Genomic DNA, 18,196 nt, shown 5'->3' on the forward strand with positions numbered 1-18,196 from the left:
CACCTACCAGCCAGCAGTGAACTCCACGTGAGCATCAAAAAACCCAGTGATCTGGCCAGTGGCAGCTTTCCAGCCTTCGATACGAGCTCGGATAAGACCTTCCCTCTTCTGGTTGCGCACCACCTTCACGAGGCCTGGGTACCGCTTATTGACGTACTCTTCTAGTGGTGCCTTCAGTTCCTCTAGAGAAGAAGAGTCAGAGAACCCACTGAGAAGGTGCAACAGTTTTCACCTAAAGCAAACCCATTTTAATGGTGGATACGAGTGTAACTTCATGGAGCCACAAATCTCTGAACACCGCTGGGAAGGATATAATCATTTAGGGTTAATCAATGCTGATTTGCAAAAGACCACCCAATGGTAGACTGACCACAGCCTGTACAAAACAAATCAAAGGCTGCCAAGAACATTGCTAAGGCAGGCAAATAACAAAGGGAACCCAAATATCATCTCTAGAGGCAAAAGGCAGCAAGAGGCCATCTAGACTGCTTTACGGTATCTAGGCATCACCCCACTGAAGGACAGAATAAAAAAGTCACCCGTGGATACCAAACACCAGAGCTCAGAGTCTCTGACAAACATTTTAGCTAGAAATGCTGCAAAACCCACCTGAAATAACTTAAACTACATCAAAATTTTGCATGAGCTTTACTATCCTTTTTACTCAGCCTCACTACTACAGGCTTAGCATTTGCTATATGTTTCCCAAGCTTTGCCACTAAAAAAAAGCCGAAATCCCCCCTGCTTTTATGATAGGATGAAAGAGACAGGGGCTTTGTTCAGAAGATCCTCATACCACGTATCTCCTGTCCATTAGAAACTGCACATCATTTAATTATGTTGTCTAAGCCCCTGTATTATGGCTGAGAACATAATGGATCTGTCAGCCTGAAGTCATTACCAGCATTAAACATTTTCATAGTTACAAGTGTTTAGTATAAAAAACACACAGGACTTTGAGCGCGGAAGCATATGAAAGGTTACAACAAGGGGTAAGATCTAGTATGCAGTTTTAACAGTTTGGAAAAGTGCTAGTGCTCTGCCAGAAACCTTGTTCTTTTTACCTCCTGGGGCAGCATTTAATGCCTGAAGATCTACTGATGAGAGGAACTCTGTAGAAGCTAAGCAATACCACTATGTACCAACACAGACTCTTTTAACACCATAAAAGCAGCTCCTGACAAAGTCTTTCAATCCCTATGAGGCTCCAGGACAGCAGAAAATTAAGATACATTCCATGATCCCAGATTACAGTCTGCTACACTTCACATATACTGTCTTTCCAGAAAAAAATAGTATTAAAAAGTCACTATTAATATAATCCACATGGTAAGATAACTTGACACATGAGCACACATGGGTTCCCACATAAAGGGAACAAGGCAGTGGAGAGCAGAAGAGTAAATGGCAAGGCCCATCTACTGGTCTTAGCCCAAGATATCAAAGGAAAGGGGATTATCTGTTCCCTTCCTTGCCTTCTTCCAAGCACAGGAACTGTGCTTTCTTCAGACTGTCTCTCTGGGACGGTTCCCTTCACACATTAATTTCCCAAAGGTCTCGTTTCTCTTTCATGCTGAAGTGGCAATAAAAAGAATAAAGCAAATGAGCCCCTTCCTCAATTCAAAGCATCTGCATCACGCACATCCATAACTCAGCAACTTGCATTTCATGCTGAGCCACTGGGAGAAAAAGCAGTATTTTATGGAGACAACTCTCCCAAGTGGGTTTAAGGAGACAGAGACAGATTTTTTTTTGACAGATAAAACCCCATAAGCACAGCAGCAACATCTCACGTGGCTTTATCCGAAGGCAAGTCATCAATGCTGCAGACCCCTGTGTTACAGGCTAGATTGGAGAATTAAAGCAACTTTCAAACAGGATTTTTAAACTCAATTGAAGAAAAACAGGAAAAATCTTCCAGGGAATTATTTGAGCAGCTCAAAGGGGAGCATAGCTGTACTGAAACAGGGAAGAACTGTAACGTCACGGCTCAGAGGCAGACAAGGGTGAAGCCTAAGAGATTCCTATACTCATCACACTGTGTAACAGGGAGCTCATCAGAAACAACCTGGGGGGCCACAGCCACGTCCTCTTCCTCACTGAAAGGATGCTGTATGCCAGCAGGTGAAGAACTGATCTGCTGAGAGCATGAGGGCCAGGACTGCACACTCATGCACCTACCACCATGCACTGATGAGTTATCTGAGTGGGTACATCTACATGGGCTATGTAACCAGTAATTTGGTCCAAACTAAGCACTGCAATGGAATGAGACTCTTCCCTTTTCTGTACCTATGGACTCCTTCCCCCTACACTTGTGCATTCTGTGAGGAAGCCCACTGGACCATCCTTCACAGCACACCCACATCATTCCTAAGTCAGGTTTACTAAGGTTACAACCAGTATTTGCACATGGTATTCATGAACAGAGTTCTTTGCCATTGCATGAGCTACTTCCAAGGAAGCTTTCCAGAGAAAAACCCTATTGAAACTGCCATGAAGCTCAACTTCAATCCTGCTTTTGTTCTCCATCTGTCCTTATTGATCTTCACTGAAAGCAAGTCCAAGGAATTAGAATCCAATAGACCTGTTGCTCTATTAGAAATCCCATCTGCCAGCTGTAATGACTTATGCTATCTATTGCAAAGTATTTTGTCACCAACATGAGCTTTCTGGGAAATAGGCCTGCCAGAGAATTGAACCACCTGATGCCGCTGAAGGTAACCTTGTCACGGACATTAACCCAGAAGCAGCTGCAGGAACACCCACTGCTCAGTGCTGCACACTACAAATCCTGCCTGAGCCTCCGCATACCCTGCTGGGGTCTCCAGAATGAAAGGTGGGAACTGCCTGTTGCCACACAAAGAAAGGAGCAAAGGCCAACGGTACCAGAGGAGCTCAAGGAATTAATATTTCTTATACAATGCCCAGGTGGTCCCAGGGAATGGACTGCACCTCCCCTACACCTCTAAAGAAAACACTGGGATGTTTGCAAGGCTGAGCTGGGTGGGAAAAGTCTACAGAGCCCAAGGCTGTTATCAGAAACAGTGAAGGCTGGAGGACACAGGAGTCAGGACTAGGAGCACCCCAGTGCCATGGGAGACATCAGCCCTCCCTTGTCCCATGCTCTCACCTGCCCGGAACACTCAAGCTATCATAGGTTGGATTTCTGCACCATGAACTTACAAAACAAACACCTTAAGTGGGCAATAAATGAATACAAGAACTTGTGCAGGAAAGACCTGGAACCAGGTGAGTCTCCAAAGCTTTTTGCCTGCAAATATTGAAGAGGAACCTGTGAAGAGGGGAGCAAGTGCATGAAATCAATTCTCAGACAGGGCTGCAGGCAAAGCTCCTCCAATACAGACAAACCAAGCAGGTTTGTTGCTCCCCTCCGTGCTCTCACAGGGCCCAAAGCCTCGGACATGAGCACCAGTAGCACAGCACCAGGTCAGCTCCAACTAAGCAACACTTCTTCAGTTTGAGCAATTAGAATAATTTGGCACTTGGGTTGGACCAGATAAGGCCAGGCTGGACAGGGCTTGGAGTAACCTGCTCTAGTGGAAGGTGTCCCTGCTTGTGGCAGAGGGTTGGAACTGGATGAGTTTTAAGGTCCTTTCCAACCCAAACCACTCTGTGATTCTGTGACCAGCACAAAGGAAAGGCTGGGACATGACTCAACCTCTTCCAGTCCTGTTAAAACCTTCCTCTGAACACAAACACAAACCATGAGCGAGGCGGCTCCTGGGACAGGAGCACACCAGAACCACTGCTGCTGTTGAAACCAGGAGCTAAACACGAAAGCAATAGAACAAGTCCCAGCTACTATCTTACACTGAGGTAAATTACAACCCGTAGCATGTCTCCCCGATTGTAGCCATCTCCTCTAAGCAGTCTTTTATCCCAAGGTTTGCTTTTCAAAGAGATATTAGCCCCGATTAAAACCACTAAAAGCAAAGAGAAAGAAGCAGGTGATGATTAAGCAATAGTCTCAAAGTGTGTGGCTGGGAGATAACAAACACCTCGGGGGCACATTGCTGCATCCCCCCAACAACCCAGGAAATGTGTTATCACTCAGAAACACAAGCTGCAACAAATACAAACAAAAGCAGCCTCCAAAAGGAAACCTTTACCCAGTGTAATGTGCAGCTCCAGGGAGAAGGGGGTTTAATCTACAGCTCCCAAAGCTTTTTCCTTCAAGGCTGGATCTTTTTTTCCCCTCCATTACATTAGTATCTTTAATCTATTTACAGCTCAGATATAAAGAATCAGATGTGTTTGTTACCTTTAATCTCTCATTACACACTTTCATGTTGCACAGTGTTATTGTACATACCACATTACAACAAAGCTAAAAGCAAGAAGTATCTAACAAGTCTTCAGAAGCAGTATGCTCCAGTCTGAAAGCTACAAGACACCAAAAGGGTTTGATCCTGTCTGTGTAACTGGTTAGTGGTCTACCTGAAGGGCAAACACCAGCAGGGGCTTCTGCCCCTGGGATTAATTCTAAAACTTACAAGTTGACTTGGAAAACCCAGATGTCTTCTAGTATTTGGTTAGGGAACACGCTTTGCTCTTTATTACCCACACAGCTGTATTTCCTCCTCACACCTCTGTAAAGCACTCCCTGAAAAACCTACCCAGAACCCCGCAGCAGCCCTGAGCCATGGACTTCCTCTAGCAACTTCCCCAGAAGCTGCTTCTGGTAACCCATGGGGGTATAACACAGACTGGTTGGCACAGACTAACAAACTGGTTTGGGTTGGAAGGGACCTTAAAGCTCATCCAGTTCCAACCCCCTGCCAAAGGCAGGGACACCTTCCATTAGACCACGTTGCCCAGAACCACATCCAGCCTGGCCATGAATGTCTCCAGGGATGGGGCATCCACCACTTCTCTGGGCAACCTGGGCCAGGGTTTTACCACCCTCATTGTAAAAAATCTCTTCCTCACGCCCAGCCTGAATCTCCCTCATTTAGTTTAAAGCCATCACCCCTTGTCCTCAAGTCACACCTGGACAAGCCCATCCTCAACACCACCACTTGATCCTCCAGGATTCATCTCTACATGTTAGCATTCATGAGAAACTATTTTCCTGCAATTATTCTCCTGCAGAAGCTAAATCTATCTATTATGATGATGTTGTTTGTAATATACAAAGTATCAACTATATGATGTCGCTATTGCTGCTGCCAATTATTTCCTACCATTAGTGGGAACTATATGACAATGTTATTGCCATTAATAATTCTTTGCTGTCACTGAAGCTCCTTGGTGATGCAGAGAGTGAATGCACAGGTCCCAAAGATATGGTCTGGTTTGTAACATTTCTTTTATGTGAGAAAACTAGATTATTACATGCTTGGGAGGAGGTCTCCAGAAGCATCTGCCAAGTTCCCTCATTATCTTCCTTCAAATCCCTCCTTAACGAAACCTTGTTTTTCATGATGCCTACCAAGACTCAACAGCACAGTACTGATATTATTAATCCTAAAAGATAGTAGCATCACCTCATTCCCTATACCAATTCTCCCTATGTACTTCCATTGCAAGGTTTCTGAGGACAAAGCCACCTTGGTGTTGTACAACCCCCAACACAACCCTGGCCCATAACTCAGGGCCTTTGCTGCTCACGATCCCAATGCAATCACTGCATCCTCTTGGTGGGCTGCAGAGAGCACATTGCCCAAGTGTGTTAGCAAATTGGGATCTTCCCACCTCCTGCACATAATAGAGGAATTACTCCCTCAGTTTGGATCACCTCCCTGTCTAGGTGGGTGCCATAAAGTGCTCCAGCACAACCCAGGCAGCTTGATCACCTGCAGACACAGGCACAAAGAGGGAATCCTAGAGCTGGAAGTGCTTGAACACGCTACAAACTTTGGCCACCCACCTCACCACCCTGTCACCATCCAGCCTTACCACCAGATCCCACCAGCACTGGCCCAGTCTTCCCAGCAAGCAGGAAAGACAGTGCCCTGCAATCTAAGCAGCAGATAAAGAGATTTCAGTCTGAATCCTCCCTGCCAGCTGCAATCTCAGTTTACTGTGGGGTGATGCATTTTGGAAGAACTTGTTTCCTTGTCCCAGGCCCTTCAGTAGTGAGTCCAGAGCACTTGACTCAATGTCAGCCTCACTGCTGCACACTGAACAGTGGGGAGAAGCTGTTTAGAAAAATGTTTCTTTGTGTGTGGCAATGAGAAGCTCAATAATTATAACCAACGGGTTCTCTTTTAAAGCGTGTTCTTCTCTTCACCCCATTGATATGGTAGAATTTGGAGATGCAGCATCTCATTTTGGTGTTTCAGACCCTCCAAGTACTGGACAATGTTAAATACTGCAGAAACACATCACCTGCACTTCCTCTTCACTAGCTAAATAGTTCCGGCTCTGAAATCCCACAGCTTCACTGGTGCCCATCATCCAGGTTTCTACACTAGAGCTGCTGTGATTTCCATCAGCTGAGGAGCTGCCCTCCTGTTTCTTTTACTGGTAATTATAATTCATCAGCTTTCTATAGTGCTCATTACTGTGGTATTTGAGTGCCTATTTTTACAGGCTTGAATAGCTTGCTGAATACCATCTCATCTCACTGCAGACAGACAAGCAACCTCTCAGGCTCCCTCTGGAAATGAGCTCTCCACATGCTGCACCCTCCCTATTCTTCCCTCTCATCACAGCATCCACAGAATATAATATTTTAAAACAGTATTAAAGCATGCAGCACAAATAATGAAGAATAACAAACTTTGTTTTAATCCTGATCCTTTTTTGCTACAGAAGCTGGGAAAATGGTGTGTCAGCCAGTACACCCACCACCTCACACCATGTGCCTCCCAGCAGTATCACCACTCCCAAAGAATCCCAGACTGGTTTGGGCTGGAAGAGACCTTAAAGCTCATCCAGCTCCAGCCCCCTGCCACAGGCAGGGACACCCTCCACTAGAGCAGGTTGCTCCAAGCCCTGTCCAACCTGGCCTTGAACACTGCCAGGTATAGGGCAGCCACAGCTTCTCTGGGCACCCTGTGCCAATGCCAGTTTTTCACCCTCATGGGGAAGAACTTTTGCCTAAGAGCTCATCTCATTCTCCCCTCTGGCAGATTATAGCCATTCCCCTTGGCCTGTCACTACAGGCCCTTTTCCAAAGCTCCTCTCCTACAAGAAAAGGTTTCTTGTAGCCCCCCGAGGTGCTGAAAGCTGCTCTAAGGTCTCCCCCCCAGAGCCTTCTCCAGCTCTCTCAGTCTCTTTTCATGCATCCTCCATGAGATTTTACGGAATTCAACATCCTCCTGATGTTCTGGAGATCTGAGACCCCAGCGTCACCAACCTTCATCACTGTTGTCATCCACAAGGATAATCTCCTTCAGGAGGTGAGCTGGAGTGTGATTAACCGCACTGTGCACTGATCGCAGGATAACAGAGAGCGCTTCGTTCACGAAGATGAAGATGATGGAGATCTGGGGCAGGTCCTTGCCATATTTCAGCTCTTTGCACCTGTAGTACGAAGGGCAGAGAGAGAGATGGAGTTAGCAGAGCGGCACACATTCAATACCCAGTGCATAAGACGGTGACACCTCACAGCTTTGCACAGACACAGCGCTACAGCTGCCTGTGCCTAGTTGCAGTTGCCTAGGACACAACAGCACCATCAGAAAGCATCCTACAGGCTCAGAGTACCAAGGGGCATGGTGCAAATCCAGAGTTCACCTAGCTGAGATTGTATTCACACATCTGTGTGGTTTGTTTGTGTAACAAAAAGCAGCCTCCAGAGGAGAGAAAATGGCTTTACCATTTCAACTGAAACTCCACATTCCCATTCTAAGATTGACAGGAGCTCAGAAACAAGCCTTGTGTTTAAACAGCACTTGTGAATTTTCTTCCCATTCACTCTGGAATGAAAGAAATATGAAATGGCCCTTGGTTAAACAGCCTTAATAAATGTTTCAACCCTTTGCAGCTACTTCTGAATACATTCCTGCCTCTGACGTACTCCAGCAGAGCTTTGCCTTTAACTGGTGTCTTAGTACTTCACAATCAGGATAGGTTTAAAACAAAAACTTGTGTCAGGAGGAGTTGCTTAACTTGAGCTGGGTTTGTGGCTGCCTACCTGCTTGGACACATAAGAGTAGGATAAAAGCGGAGGGAGCTCCCAGGCCACCTACCAGCCAGCTCCATCCCTGGCAACCAACAGGTTCATATTACATCAATGCACCAGACCTCAAGGCTGTAGACACCATGGAGCAGAACCAGGGAAGCTCTAAGTGGAACAGCTCCTTCAAGTTACCAACAGCTCTCCAAGGAGCACACATAACTCCCAATGAGATACATATGTTGGTTCAATGCCACCTTTTATCCTAATCAGAAACCTGACTTTAATGAAGTACCTGCAGGAAGCAAACAGGGTATCTTTAACTACTTCCAACAATTTGATCAAACTCTCCAGCTTTCCCTACAATAAATCCATGCCAGGGAAGACAAAAACACAGCTCCTGCTCCCTCCTTGCACTCATGACAGACTAGACATGCAACATTAGCAGTGTTTGCAGAATTACAATGAGTGTTTACCAAGTAAATCCTGCCTAGATAAGAAAGAAAGACCAAGCACAGGAATGACATGGCAGAGGGGCTTCAAGCTCACTGACTCCCCAAAGATGACTATTTAATTGTACTGGGTGTTTCTTAGGCAACAGCAGGCACTCAGCAGCCTCCAAAATGAGGCTTGGGAGACAAAGATGTTCACCAAAACACAGCGCTTTTTGAATCTCCTTCAGTTCAAGAACTACACTGGATAAAAATGGTGTGTTTCTTGATAACTGCCTGCCCTACAGCAAGCCAAGGTCTCCACGAAAGGGAACACCGCAACTGCTGAAAAGGATCTTCCAAAGGGAAAAATCTCTCTTTAAAATGAATGAAGCACCGTGATAGGGTAAATTGACAAATGACCCTGAAATCCAGCCACAAAAGTCAAACTAAACTGACTCAGAGATTAAAAACCTGCTTTTGATATCTGTGGATACCTGCTAAGCTGCAGAGAAGGTGGTCAGAGGAGCAGGAGCATTTCCTTTTAATCACTGCACACCTCTGGGCAGCCTTCCCCTGAGGCACGCTTCGGGGGATAAAGAGCTCAGTTTGTGATCAAAGAAGTTTGGAGGAAAATCCAAACCAAGCCCTTTGAGGTTCATCTCCTGCTCATTCTCATTCGCTCTGCACCACTCTTATCACCCTTCTCCTTCCCCGGATTGCAGAGGACAGGGTAACAACGATACAGGGAGACGAGATAAGTGAGGGAAGGAGCAGGCATGTCAAACACCCACATTGTTCATATGCACAAAGGAAATTCTCCAGAGGCAGGAGCGGGGAGGCAAAGGCTTTGCATTAACACCGTGTGTGCGCTCTCCGGTGGCTTTGGCTGCAACCACAGAAGGGAAGGCAGCAACTTAAAGGCAAGTGAATACCAAGTTTGTCAGTGCTCCACACACACGCTCTCATCAGGTGCTGGCACACAGAGCAGCTGGGCTGAGTGATGCTCTCTGCCCACAGCCATGTGCCATCAGACTTCACCCCTCTGGGCCCCCCCGCAGCTCTTCATTACTGACAAGCTGACTTGTCAACAGATACTGATGCAGGAAAACACCCGGTGTTTCTGGGCTCTCCTGGGGCCAGGGAGGAGAGCAAGGGACAAAAATGCCTGAGCTCAAAACATACTAGAAGGGCCAATGGAGAACTTGTTAGAAACAACAGGAATAATGAGCACACGAGATGGGAAGTCACGGGGGTTTGGTGGTTTGGTACCCTTCCTTCCAAGCATTTTAAACAGAAAAGGGACTGAGCTGGCTCTGTGGTTCAGCTTTACTGTTCAGAGCATTTACAGGCAGAGGCACAGAGGTTTGACTGGTTCACTCCTAGAAACATCTGAAACAGCAATTGAGGGAGGACTGCCTGTCTCACAGCCCACCAGCAGCCAAGCTGCCAGGTGCCCACTGCTCCAGCTCACAGACCTCCAGCCTGCATCCCCCAAAGCACAAAACCTTTCCAGCGCTAAGGGACTCTCTTTTCTGTATAAGGCGAGAAGGCACCACAGGCACTGCTGCCTTCAGTGTTTCAAGCACAGCCCAGAGGAACAGCCCAGAAAAGGCAGCACCAACCCGAGGTCCCAGCAGGAGCAGTGAAAACCACACTTGGGACATCTTCCCCTCTGCGCACAGGTATCACCCTCAGGTAAGAAAGCATTCAGCTGCCTGCCAGACCTGCAAAATTCAGATCCAAGGCTAAAATACATCTAACTTCAGGACTCCTTCCTCACCAGTTACCAAAAGGACACATTCAGGGCTGGAACTTGATTCCAGCAGAGCTGTGGTCCTCAGCTCACACCATGAACTGCTCTCTTTGGGGATTAGCAATTAATGAGATAAATGTGATCTTCTAGAAGGTTCTCAGGGGAGCTGGAGGCTTGGCAACACATGGGAGACAAGAAGCTCTAGGAATATACATGTGCTGAGATTTCTGCAAAGCTTTTCTAGAACCCAAACAAACATCAAAGCAAAACCATTTCTAACGTAGGCTGGAAAAACTCTGCAGCAGCTCCTAATGTCTTCTAGGAAGAAAATCTCAGGCTTCATTTCTAATGCTCAGCTCACGCTGTATCTGGTCTGCCCACAAGCAAGTCTCAGTTCAGTAAGTGGATTTTCAAGGGAACAGGCCATATATTTCAAAAACATTTAAATGTAAATGAAATACAATGGAGAGACCAGGACAATACATTCCTGTTGGTGTCAGTGATTAGATACCCACAGGGTTCATCACCAGCACCTCACCTTAAACTTAAATTCACCCCCTTTCAGGTTTCCGTCATTACCAAAAGGTTATCTCAGATACTTTTTCCTCCCCATGTACTGGGTTCTCATCTCTACGTACACCCAAGGCAGAACTCCACGACAGAGGTCAGTTCACAGAAGGGCAATTTCTCATTGGAGAAAATAGAATCATAGAATAGTTAGGGTTGGAAAGGACCTTAAGATCATCAAGTTCCAACCCCCCCTGCCATGGGCAGGGACACCTTGCTCTAAACCATATCACCCAAGGCCTAATCCAACCTAGCCTTGAACACTGCCAGGGATGGAGCAATCACATCCTCCCTGGGCAGCCCATTCCAGTGCCTCGCCACCCTAACAGGAAAGAATTTCCTCCTTATATCCAATCTAAACTTCCCCTGTTTAAGTTTTAACCCGTTACCCCTTGTCCTATCACTACAGTCCTTAACGAAGAGTCCATCCCCAGCGTCCTTATAGGCCCCCTTCAGATACTGGAAGGCTGCTATGAGTGTTCAAGGCTAAGTTGGACACAAGGGTTTGGAGCAACCTGCTCTGGTGGAAGGTGTCCCTGCCCATGGCAGGGCTTGGAACTGGATGAGCTTTAAGGTCCCTTCCAACCCAAACCAGTCTGTGATTCTATGAAAATTCAAGCAGGCTGCAACTGATCCCTCCCAGTCTTCTCTCTGGTAAATGTGAAACACTCAACTGGTACAGCACAGACACTACTTACTGGTCAACGCCTGTAAACTAATCACTGGTTACACTATTACATCTTCCCCACTGAACTCCGCTCTCTCCAGTTAAACTGAGGCTGGTACTTGCTTGCAGGATATATATCAAATATTGTGAATCAATAGCAAAAAGAAACAAGACACCTTATAGTTCTGTCTGTTATTTAGATCAATGGGATATTAGAGTAAGAGGCATTTTATGTCCCGTTAAATCAGGCTTGACTACGTCCTGTTAAATCTTGCTCACAAAACTTTCAGTTTTGAGAGGCTGGGGAAACACTCCTAATGTTTGGTGTTGGGTTTAATTTAAGGATCTTGTTGAGCTCTCATTGAGAAGTGAAGCTTGTCCTTAAGCAGGGGAAAAAGGGGCTTTACTGCATCCCTGGTCTGAGGCTCAGGCACATCTTGTGTCACTTCAGAAACAGACTGACGAAACAACCACAGACACCACATTCAGCATAAACCTCTGCCCAGCACATCCATGGACCAAGCTCCACTGTCCTCCCACAAGGGCACCAGGGAGGCAGAGGGGTGCAGGAGCCATGGCACCACTGGACTGCGGACACCATCACCTTCCTCATGTCCAAGATATGACGAAGATCAAGATGAAGACCAAATCTGCCATCAGAATGTTCAAGGAAACACATGAAATAAAACATATTTACAGAGGACGTTTTTTACTGTGAATTCTGTGCTGTTACTGCTTTATGTGAGAAGCCATTCAGGAGCAAATGAAGGCTAAGAAGGGGAGATGGGAATTATAGCTGAGTTTATGCTGAACAGCTTGGCACACATCAGGCTGGATTAATCAAGCCAGCCAATTTCAAAACACACACAAAAATCACATTTTGCTCCTACATACATTTGTCTGCTGCAGGACTCTGCCTTTGAATCCTCTGATCATTTGTTTTATGCTCACCACAGAGCTGTAAATCTACCCTTCAGTGCAGCAAGTGAGATTAGGATGTTTATTGGCTGTCTCAGTAACAGAAAAGGGATATCCTATCATTTACTGCTTCATGATCCCACAGCAGAAAAATAACCTGGAATCACAGCAAGCACTCCTGGAGCACAGAGAGCCACAAAATGGCAAGTAACATTTAAAAACCACTTCTTCCTGCTCAGTGATTTAACATGATCCACTCTATTAATACATCTCAGCTGTCTTCTGGGGCACAAAGCTGTTTCCATCAACCACCTTGAATCAGAGTCCAGTATCAGGCAGCTGAGAGCCAAACTCTGCTGGTTCCTATACCGTCACTACCCCAATACAAGCCATTTATCAGTGCTGATTAGTGCCGCTTAGGAACAAACTGGAACATGGACTGTTCTGGGACAAAACAGGTCTTTCAGCTTCAGATCAAACCATGCTTGCCCAGAACTGACAGTGCGCTTTGATGCTGATGGTATGCCTTGATAGCCTGTGCATGGTGCATCTTTTCCTACTGACAATGGGTGCTGCCAGGTAGCACCTTTCACGCAGAAACAATTTAATGAAAGAGACAATAACACATTCTTACAAAGCCCATAACCACGAACAACAGGACCATTATCTCATACTCTGCTAAAAATGAGCAGCAGCATTCAGACATCAGTCCAGTGAAGAGCTGGGAAGACAGACCCACAGCATCTCTGCTTAGTGCTCCACAAAGCCCAGGAGAATATTGCCACCTCCTTACATTCAATAACCAAGGAGAGACAGCAAAGCTTCCTGTACACTGTGCACAGCAGGAAAGGGCAACAGCATGCTGAAAATCCCCAAAACACAAAGTTTCACCCTACAGAACAGCACTAGCCAAAGCCCATTCCTACTCATTTTGAACATCAGTGCAAAGTAACTGTTGTTATGAGAAAGCAGCACATCCTATTTGGAGACTTCAGTGTGGTGTAGGCTTTAAGTTTCCCACTTTGACCAGTGCAGGAATGACAGCTGAAGAGGTCATGGAGAGTAAGACACACAACTGCCCAAAAGTGAATTACTGGCAGACCAGGAGCATAGAAATCTAGTGTAAAACCCTGGCATGACTTGGAATAAGATTTTCTCACTATCTCCCTGCTGATGTTCAGCCCTTCCTGGGCTCCCCATTGCTTTGTGTCCTTCATCAAGCACCAAGCTGCTAAGATTCCCCACCCCTCTAACCCAATACACAACGGACACTGTACATAGTGTCCATGTCATAAGCAGGAGGGCCGAGCTCTAATCTGCCTTGGATGGTTGTCAAGCATAAAAATACACACAGGAGAAAAGGTTACCAAAATAACAGGAGCCTGTTTTTTGTAGCCATTGGAACAACTTCACTGGTCTGACTAATGTCTGACACAGGTAAGGATTGGGCAGCATCATATGAGGTAATTTTTGGATGCACACAGCACTGTGTTATGCTCTGAAGCTAGGGAATACAGTGATAGCTCTCCATAGGTACTGGACCCACTGCTTCTGCTGCCACACAACAGAGGGTCTCAGGAGCAGCAGCCCTCTATGCTAGCCCTGACAGGTGCTCAGGCTGATTGATGACCGGTGTATCTATTTAATAGCTCCATCAACATTAGCTCTGATGCCATGCCATTACTCATCTTCGAAGAGATGCCCTTCAGGGCTGTTCAAGATGCAATCCTCCCACACTGCATGAAGGTGACATCCCTTCCATATGTCCTTTTGAAATGCCAACAACAGGAACTGCCATGGAGAAGGTTGAACACCCACAGAATGCCCAGATCTTTAAGGCCTTATATTGCTCCCACATCTTGTGAAGCTACCCCCATAGCTACTGATGGGGGTCCTACTGGAACCTCTCCAGCTTCCTTTTGTGATCAGCCATAATAAACAGCCATGACCCAGGGCATGAAAATCTGTGCCCGTTGTGCAGTGGTACAAAATGGACAGGGGAACCCACATTTTATGTGCCTATGGAAAACAACACGGTAGAGACAGAATGTGGTGGTTCTGAGTATGAAACCCACGCTTCTTCATAAAAGAAGATCCTGATGATGGGGTTTAAAATATTTCCTCTTCTGATAATGGCTTTTAAAATATTTCCTCCACACATTGGAGTGGGTATATTCCCCCAACGCCCTGTTTTTTATTCTTAATTCTAACACTCAGTAGTCCCCCCATCTGGCTCCTGACATATCATTCTTAATCATTTCTTTGCTGGCCATCACACAAATCCAGCTAACGTGCTTATCAGGAGCTTATCCCTTCCTGACATTTCATTCTTGCATTAGACTTGAGGGTTTGAATACTTAAAATAGGCAAACATTCTTTTGATTAGTAGAATAAATGATTCTTGTTACCTACTGTCCTTAAAAACACTGTTAGCATCATGAAAGTGCTCAGCTATGTTAGCACAGCTCTTACAGGATTTTGTAGATTTTCCTATAAAACGTGGTTCAGGAGCAGAGATTCAACTTAATAAGCTCATACATTTTAAATGCCTTTCCTACAGTGATATATGGAACTGCAGCATCAAAGCTAGGGGTGCACAATAGACAACTCGCTTAGATTTTCTGCATATTAAATGGAATTCTCCCCAAAGTTACTATGTTATAGATCACTGTTTTACCAAGCTCTGACAAAAGGCAGGTGAAGAAAACATTCTTCCCTGTGAGGGTGCTGAGGTGCTGGCACAGGGTGCCCAGAGAAGCTGTGGCTGCCCCATCCCTGGCAGTGTTCAAGGCCAGGTTGGACCCAGGGGCTTGGAGCAAGCTGGGCTAGTGGAAGGGGTCCCTGCCTGTGGCAGGGGGTTGGAAGTGGATGAGCTATAAGGTCACTTCCAACCCAAACCAGTCTGGGATACTATGGCTATACAAAACATTACCTTGCAACTAAAAGTATTATCAGTACATCTCTCAGTGCCTAGGAAGCTCTGACCCTTCCATTCCAAAACCTTCACTTTCAGAGCATTCTCCAAACACAATGCCCCAACTATTTTACCCCATTACAGAGACAGAGCTTCAGGACTCCTTTGGTGGAGCAGGGTCCCAAGAGCAGGTTAACACAGGATACAGTTTATAACCCCACAGCCATCACCAGGTATGTGCTTTCCAGGACAGAGCAAGTAATGACATCCACTGTATCTGCTTCTTGCCTAAAGCCCCCTCAGCTCTGCCTCCTCCTCAGCAGTCACACAATGACAAACACACCATGACAAGCTAGGGCTAGACAGTGTGTTTGCCTGTGTGACCATGTAGCAATATCAGACCCATATCTAGACACCATGGACATCCACAGCAAAGCTGGGGACTCAGTTTGTCAAGAGCCTTCAGGAAAAGAAATCTACATTGATGCTAAGGCATCACATCAGACAGGGAGAAGATACAGAAGCATTCTTTTTTGCCTGGTGTTTTAAAACAGCCCACTCCAAACAAACCTGAATGCTGAATAACATCAAAATAGGCATAGACAGAAGGAACAGGCTTTGAAAATGGCTGTCTGTAGCACTTCACAGAGCCAGGCAGCATCACATTAAAGCAAGAAGTACCCTGACCTCCTCCTGCTGTCGCTGTCAGGCAGAGGAACACTGACTCTGCTCCAAAGGGGCAACCAAATCCTCAACAATTACAAGTGTGGAAGTGCTGGGAGATCATGGGATGAAAGGCAGTAACATAAAACTGTAAATTAACAAGGTATGTTTTGACATCCTCTATTAGAGGTATCTCTTACTCATGTAGCCAATCATGCAGACACAACGCTGGATGTGGTTAATTAAGAGACATCTAGTCTAAGGCAGAAGTCAAAGCTCCCTTCAAGGTCAATGAAGAGACACTGACCCTGCCAAAAGACAACTTATTCCACCACTCTGTCTGAAGTGTAAAGTATTTGCTCTCTGGTATAACAGACCGATGCAGCTCTCTTTTGGGTGGGCGGAAATGCCTTTTTTCAGGCAGACCTAGACTGAACGTTCAGACAGGCACATCCAGTGAAGTAAGACCATAACATCCCTTCAGAGCCCCTCAGCCAGTGACTTTCAGGTGGCAGTAACACCAACAAGCTCTACCAAAGAGTTCACAGCTCTTCTCAGGTAGGTTGATAGAAAGCTGCCACTGCTGTAAGCCTTACCTGCCAAATTTAAAGCGAAATCCTTGGTACATAACCTTACCATAGGAGTGCCTTAACTGCAATAGATCTCATGGAAACTCAGGATTTTGACATCCCCAGTACATACTTAGGGCAATGAATAAGAAAAGTGGCTGGCACTTGTGCTGCCTGGAACTCAGGGTGGAACAATGCTATTGCTAAAACAGGTAGTATAAAAAAGATGAACTTAAAGGCACAATGGATTTTTCGAGATAGCTCTCCTCGCCTGTAATAACAGCCCCACTCTGCTGACGGGTTTACAAACTGGGAAGATGAAGAGGTTTATAAACCTCTTCTGTTATGTGCAAAAATCACTGTGTAAGTTTACTTAACCTCTGTCAGAATTAGATCAGCCCCAGCAGATGAGTGACACCCAGCCCTGACCGTCAAATCCCTGCAAGGTGCAAGTCACACAAGGAGCTCTGCAAGCCCAGAGCTGGCACCACCACAGGCTGCTCACCAAGGCTATGATAACACACGAGTCACTGGTATGAGATATCTACTGCTTCATTTGGGGGGGGGGGAACCCAACTCACAAGTAATACCGAAGAGTCAAAAAACAGAAGATAGGGCTGATATTGATTTGCATTTCTACTCATATTCCAATTTCAGGTACTAGGTAATACAATTAACCAGGGTGACTGACAGGACAAGGAGGAACGGCTTCAAGCTGCCAGAGGGGAGACTGAGATGAGCTCTTAGGCAGAAGCTCTTCCCTGTGAGGGTGCTGAGGCGCTGGCACAGGGTGCCCAGAGAAGCTGTGGCTGCCCCATCCCTGGCAGTGTTCAAGGCCAGGTTGGACACAGGAGCTTGGAGCAAGCTGCTCTAGTGGAAGGTGTCTCTGTCCCCAAAGAGGAGAGACATATACAGCAACTTCAGGGTGGACAGACAGACTGCCATGTAAGATGCATTTTTAAGCAGCACTAGCCATAGAATCACAGACTGATTATCCCAGAAAGGACCTTAAAGCTCATCCAGTTCCAACCCCCTTCCACTAGACCAGCTTGCTCCAAGCCCCATCCAACCTGGCCATGATACACCTGACATGAGTATACACAAGACACAAAGAGCAGACTTGTATGGAAACCCATACAGTGACACATGGTCTATTCCTTCCCAATACAAAGTTGTCATTCAGCTGCACACACCAGAGGTTTGGGTATACACCTGAAAACCACAGTGTGGAAACTCAGGAGTCTTCTGCCCTCTCCTCCTCACCTTATGAATCACACCTGGCTTACTCACTTCCCACAAGACACAACACAAAGCCTAACACTAAACCTTCTCCCACTGCACAGCCAAACTTAAAGACATTAATACACATCCAAGATTTGGCTTTTCTTTCCTGCCTGCAGCCAGCAGCTATTCACAGATCCCCTCCTGGCCCAGCACACGCTCGGCTTTGCCACAGAAAACCAGTAGGTACTTTGTCTGATGCAGCTGAAAGCCTGGGAGATAAATTCTTATGTATCAATGGTGCACTGATTGGATTGAATGATTTACTGGTGATTGGGCTGCAAAGCACCATGGCTGAAATACAATGTGTTATAAATCCTGTTGCAATCTTCTGCTGTCTA

At 46.1% G+C, this 18,196-nt stretch overlaps 1 protein-coding gene across 2 annotated transcripts in view; it reads right to left on the reverse strand.

The window, feature by feature from the left end:
- GALNT17 (polypeptide N-acetylgalactosaminyltransferase 17) overlaps positions 1 to 18,196 on the reverse strand; it is a 182,893-nt gene that overhangs the window by 111,028 nt on the left and 53,669 nt on the right. For both annotated transcript variants that reach the window (XM_061363645.1, XM_061363646.1), the window contains 2 exons: positions 7,328 to 7,494; positions 8 to 182 (listed from right to left, as the gene is read on the reverse strand). In XM_061363645.1, the coding sequence (XP_061219629.1) occupies positions 8 to 182; positions 7,328 to 7,494 (342 nt within the window). The remainder of the gene's footprint in view (positions 1 to 7; positions 183 to 7,327; positions 7,495 to 18,196) is intronic.

The sequence above is a fragment of the Neopsephotus bourkii genome, unplaced genomic scaffold (genome assembly GCF_033783945.1).
Source record: "Neopsephotus bourkii isolate Nb327-2 ecotype Australia unplaced genomic scaffold, CSIRO-AGI_Nbou_v1 NB_1154, whole genome shotgun sequence".
Lineage (NCBI taxonomy): Eukaryota > Metazoa > Chordata > Aves > Psittaciformes > Psittacidae > Neopsephotus > Neopsephotus bourkii.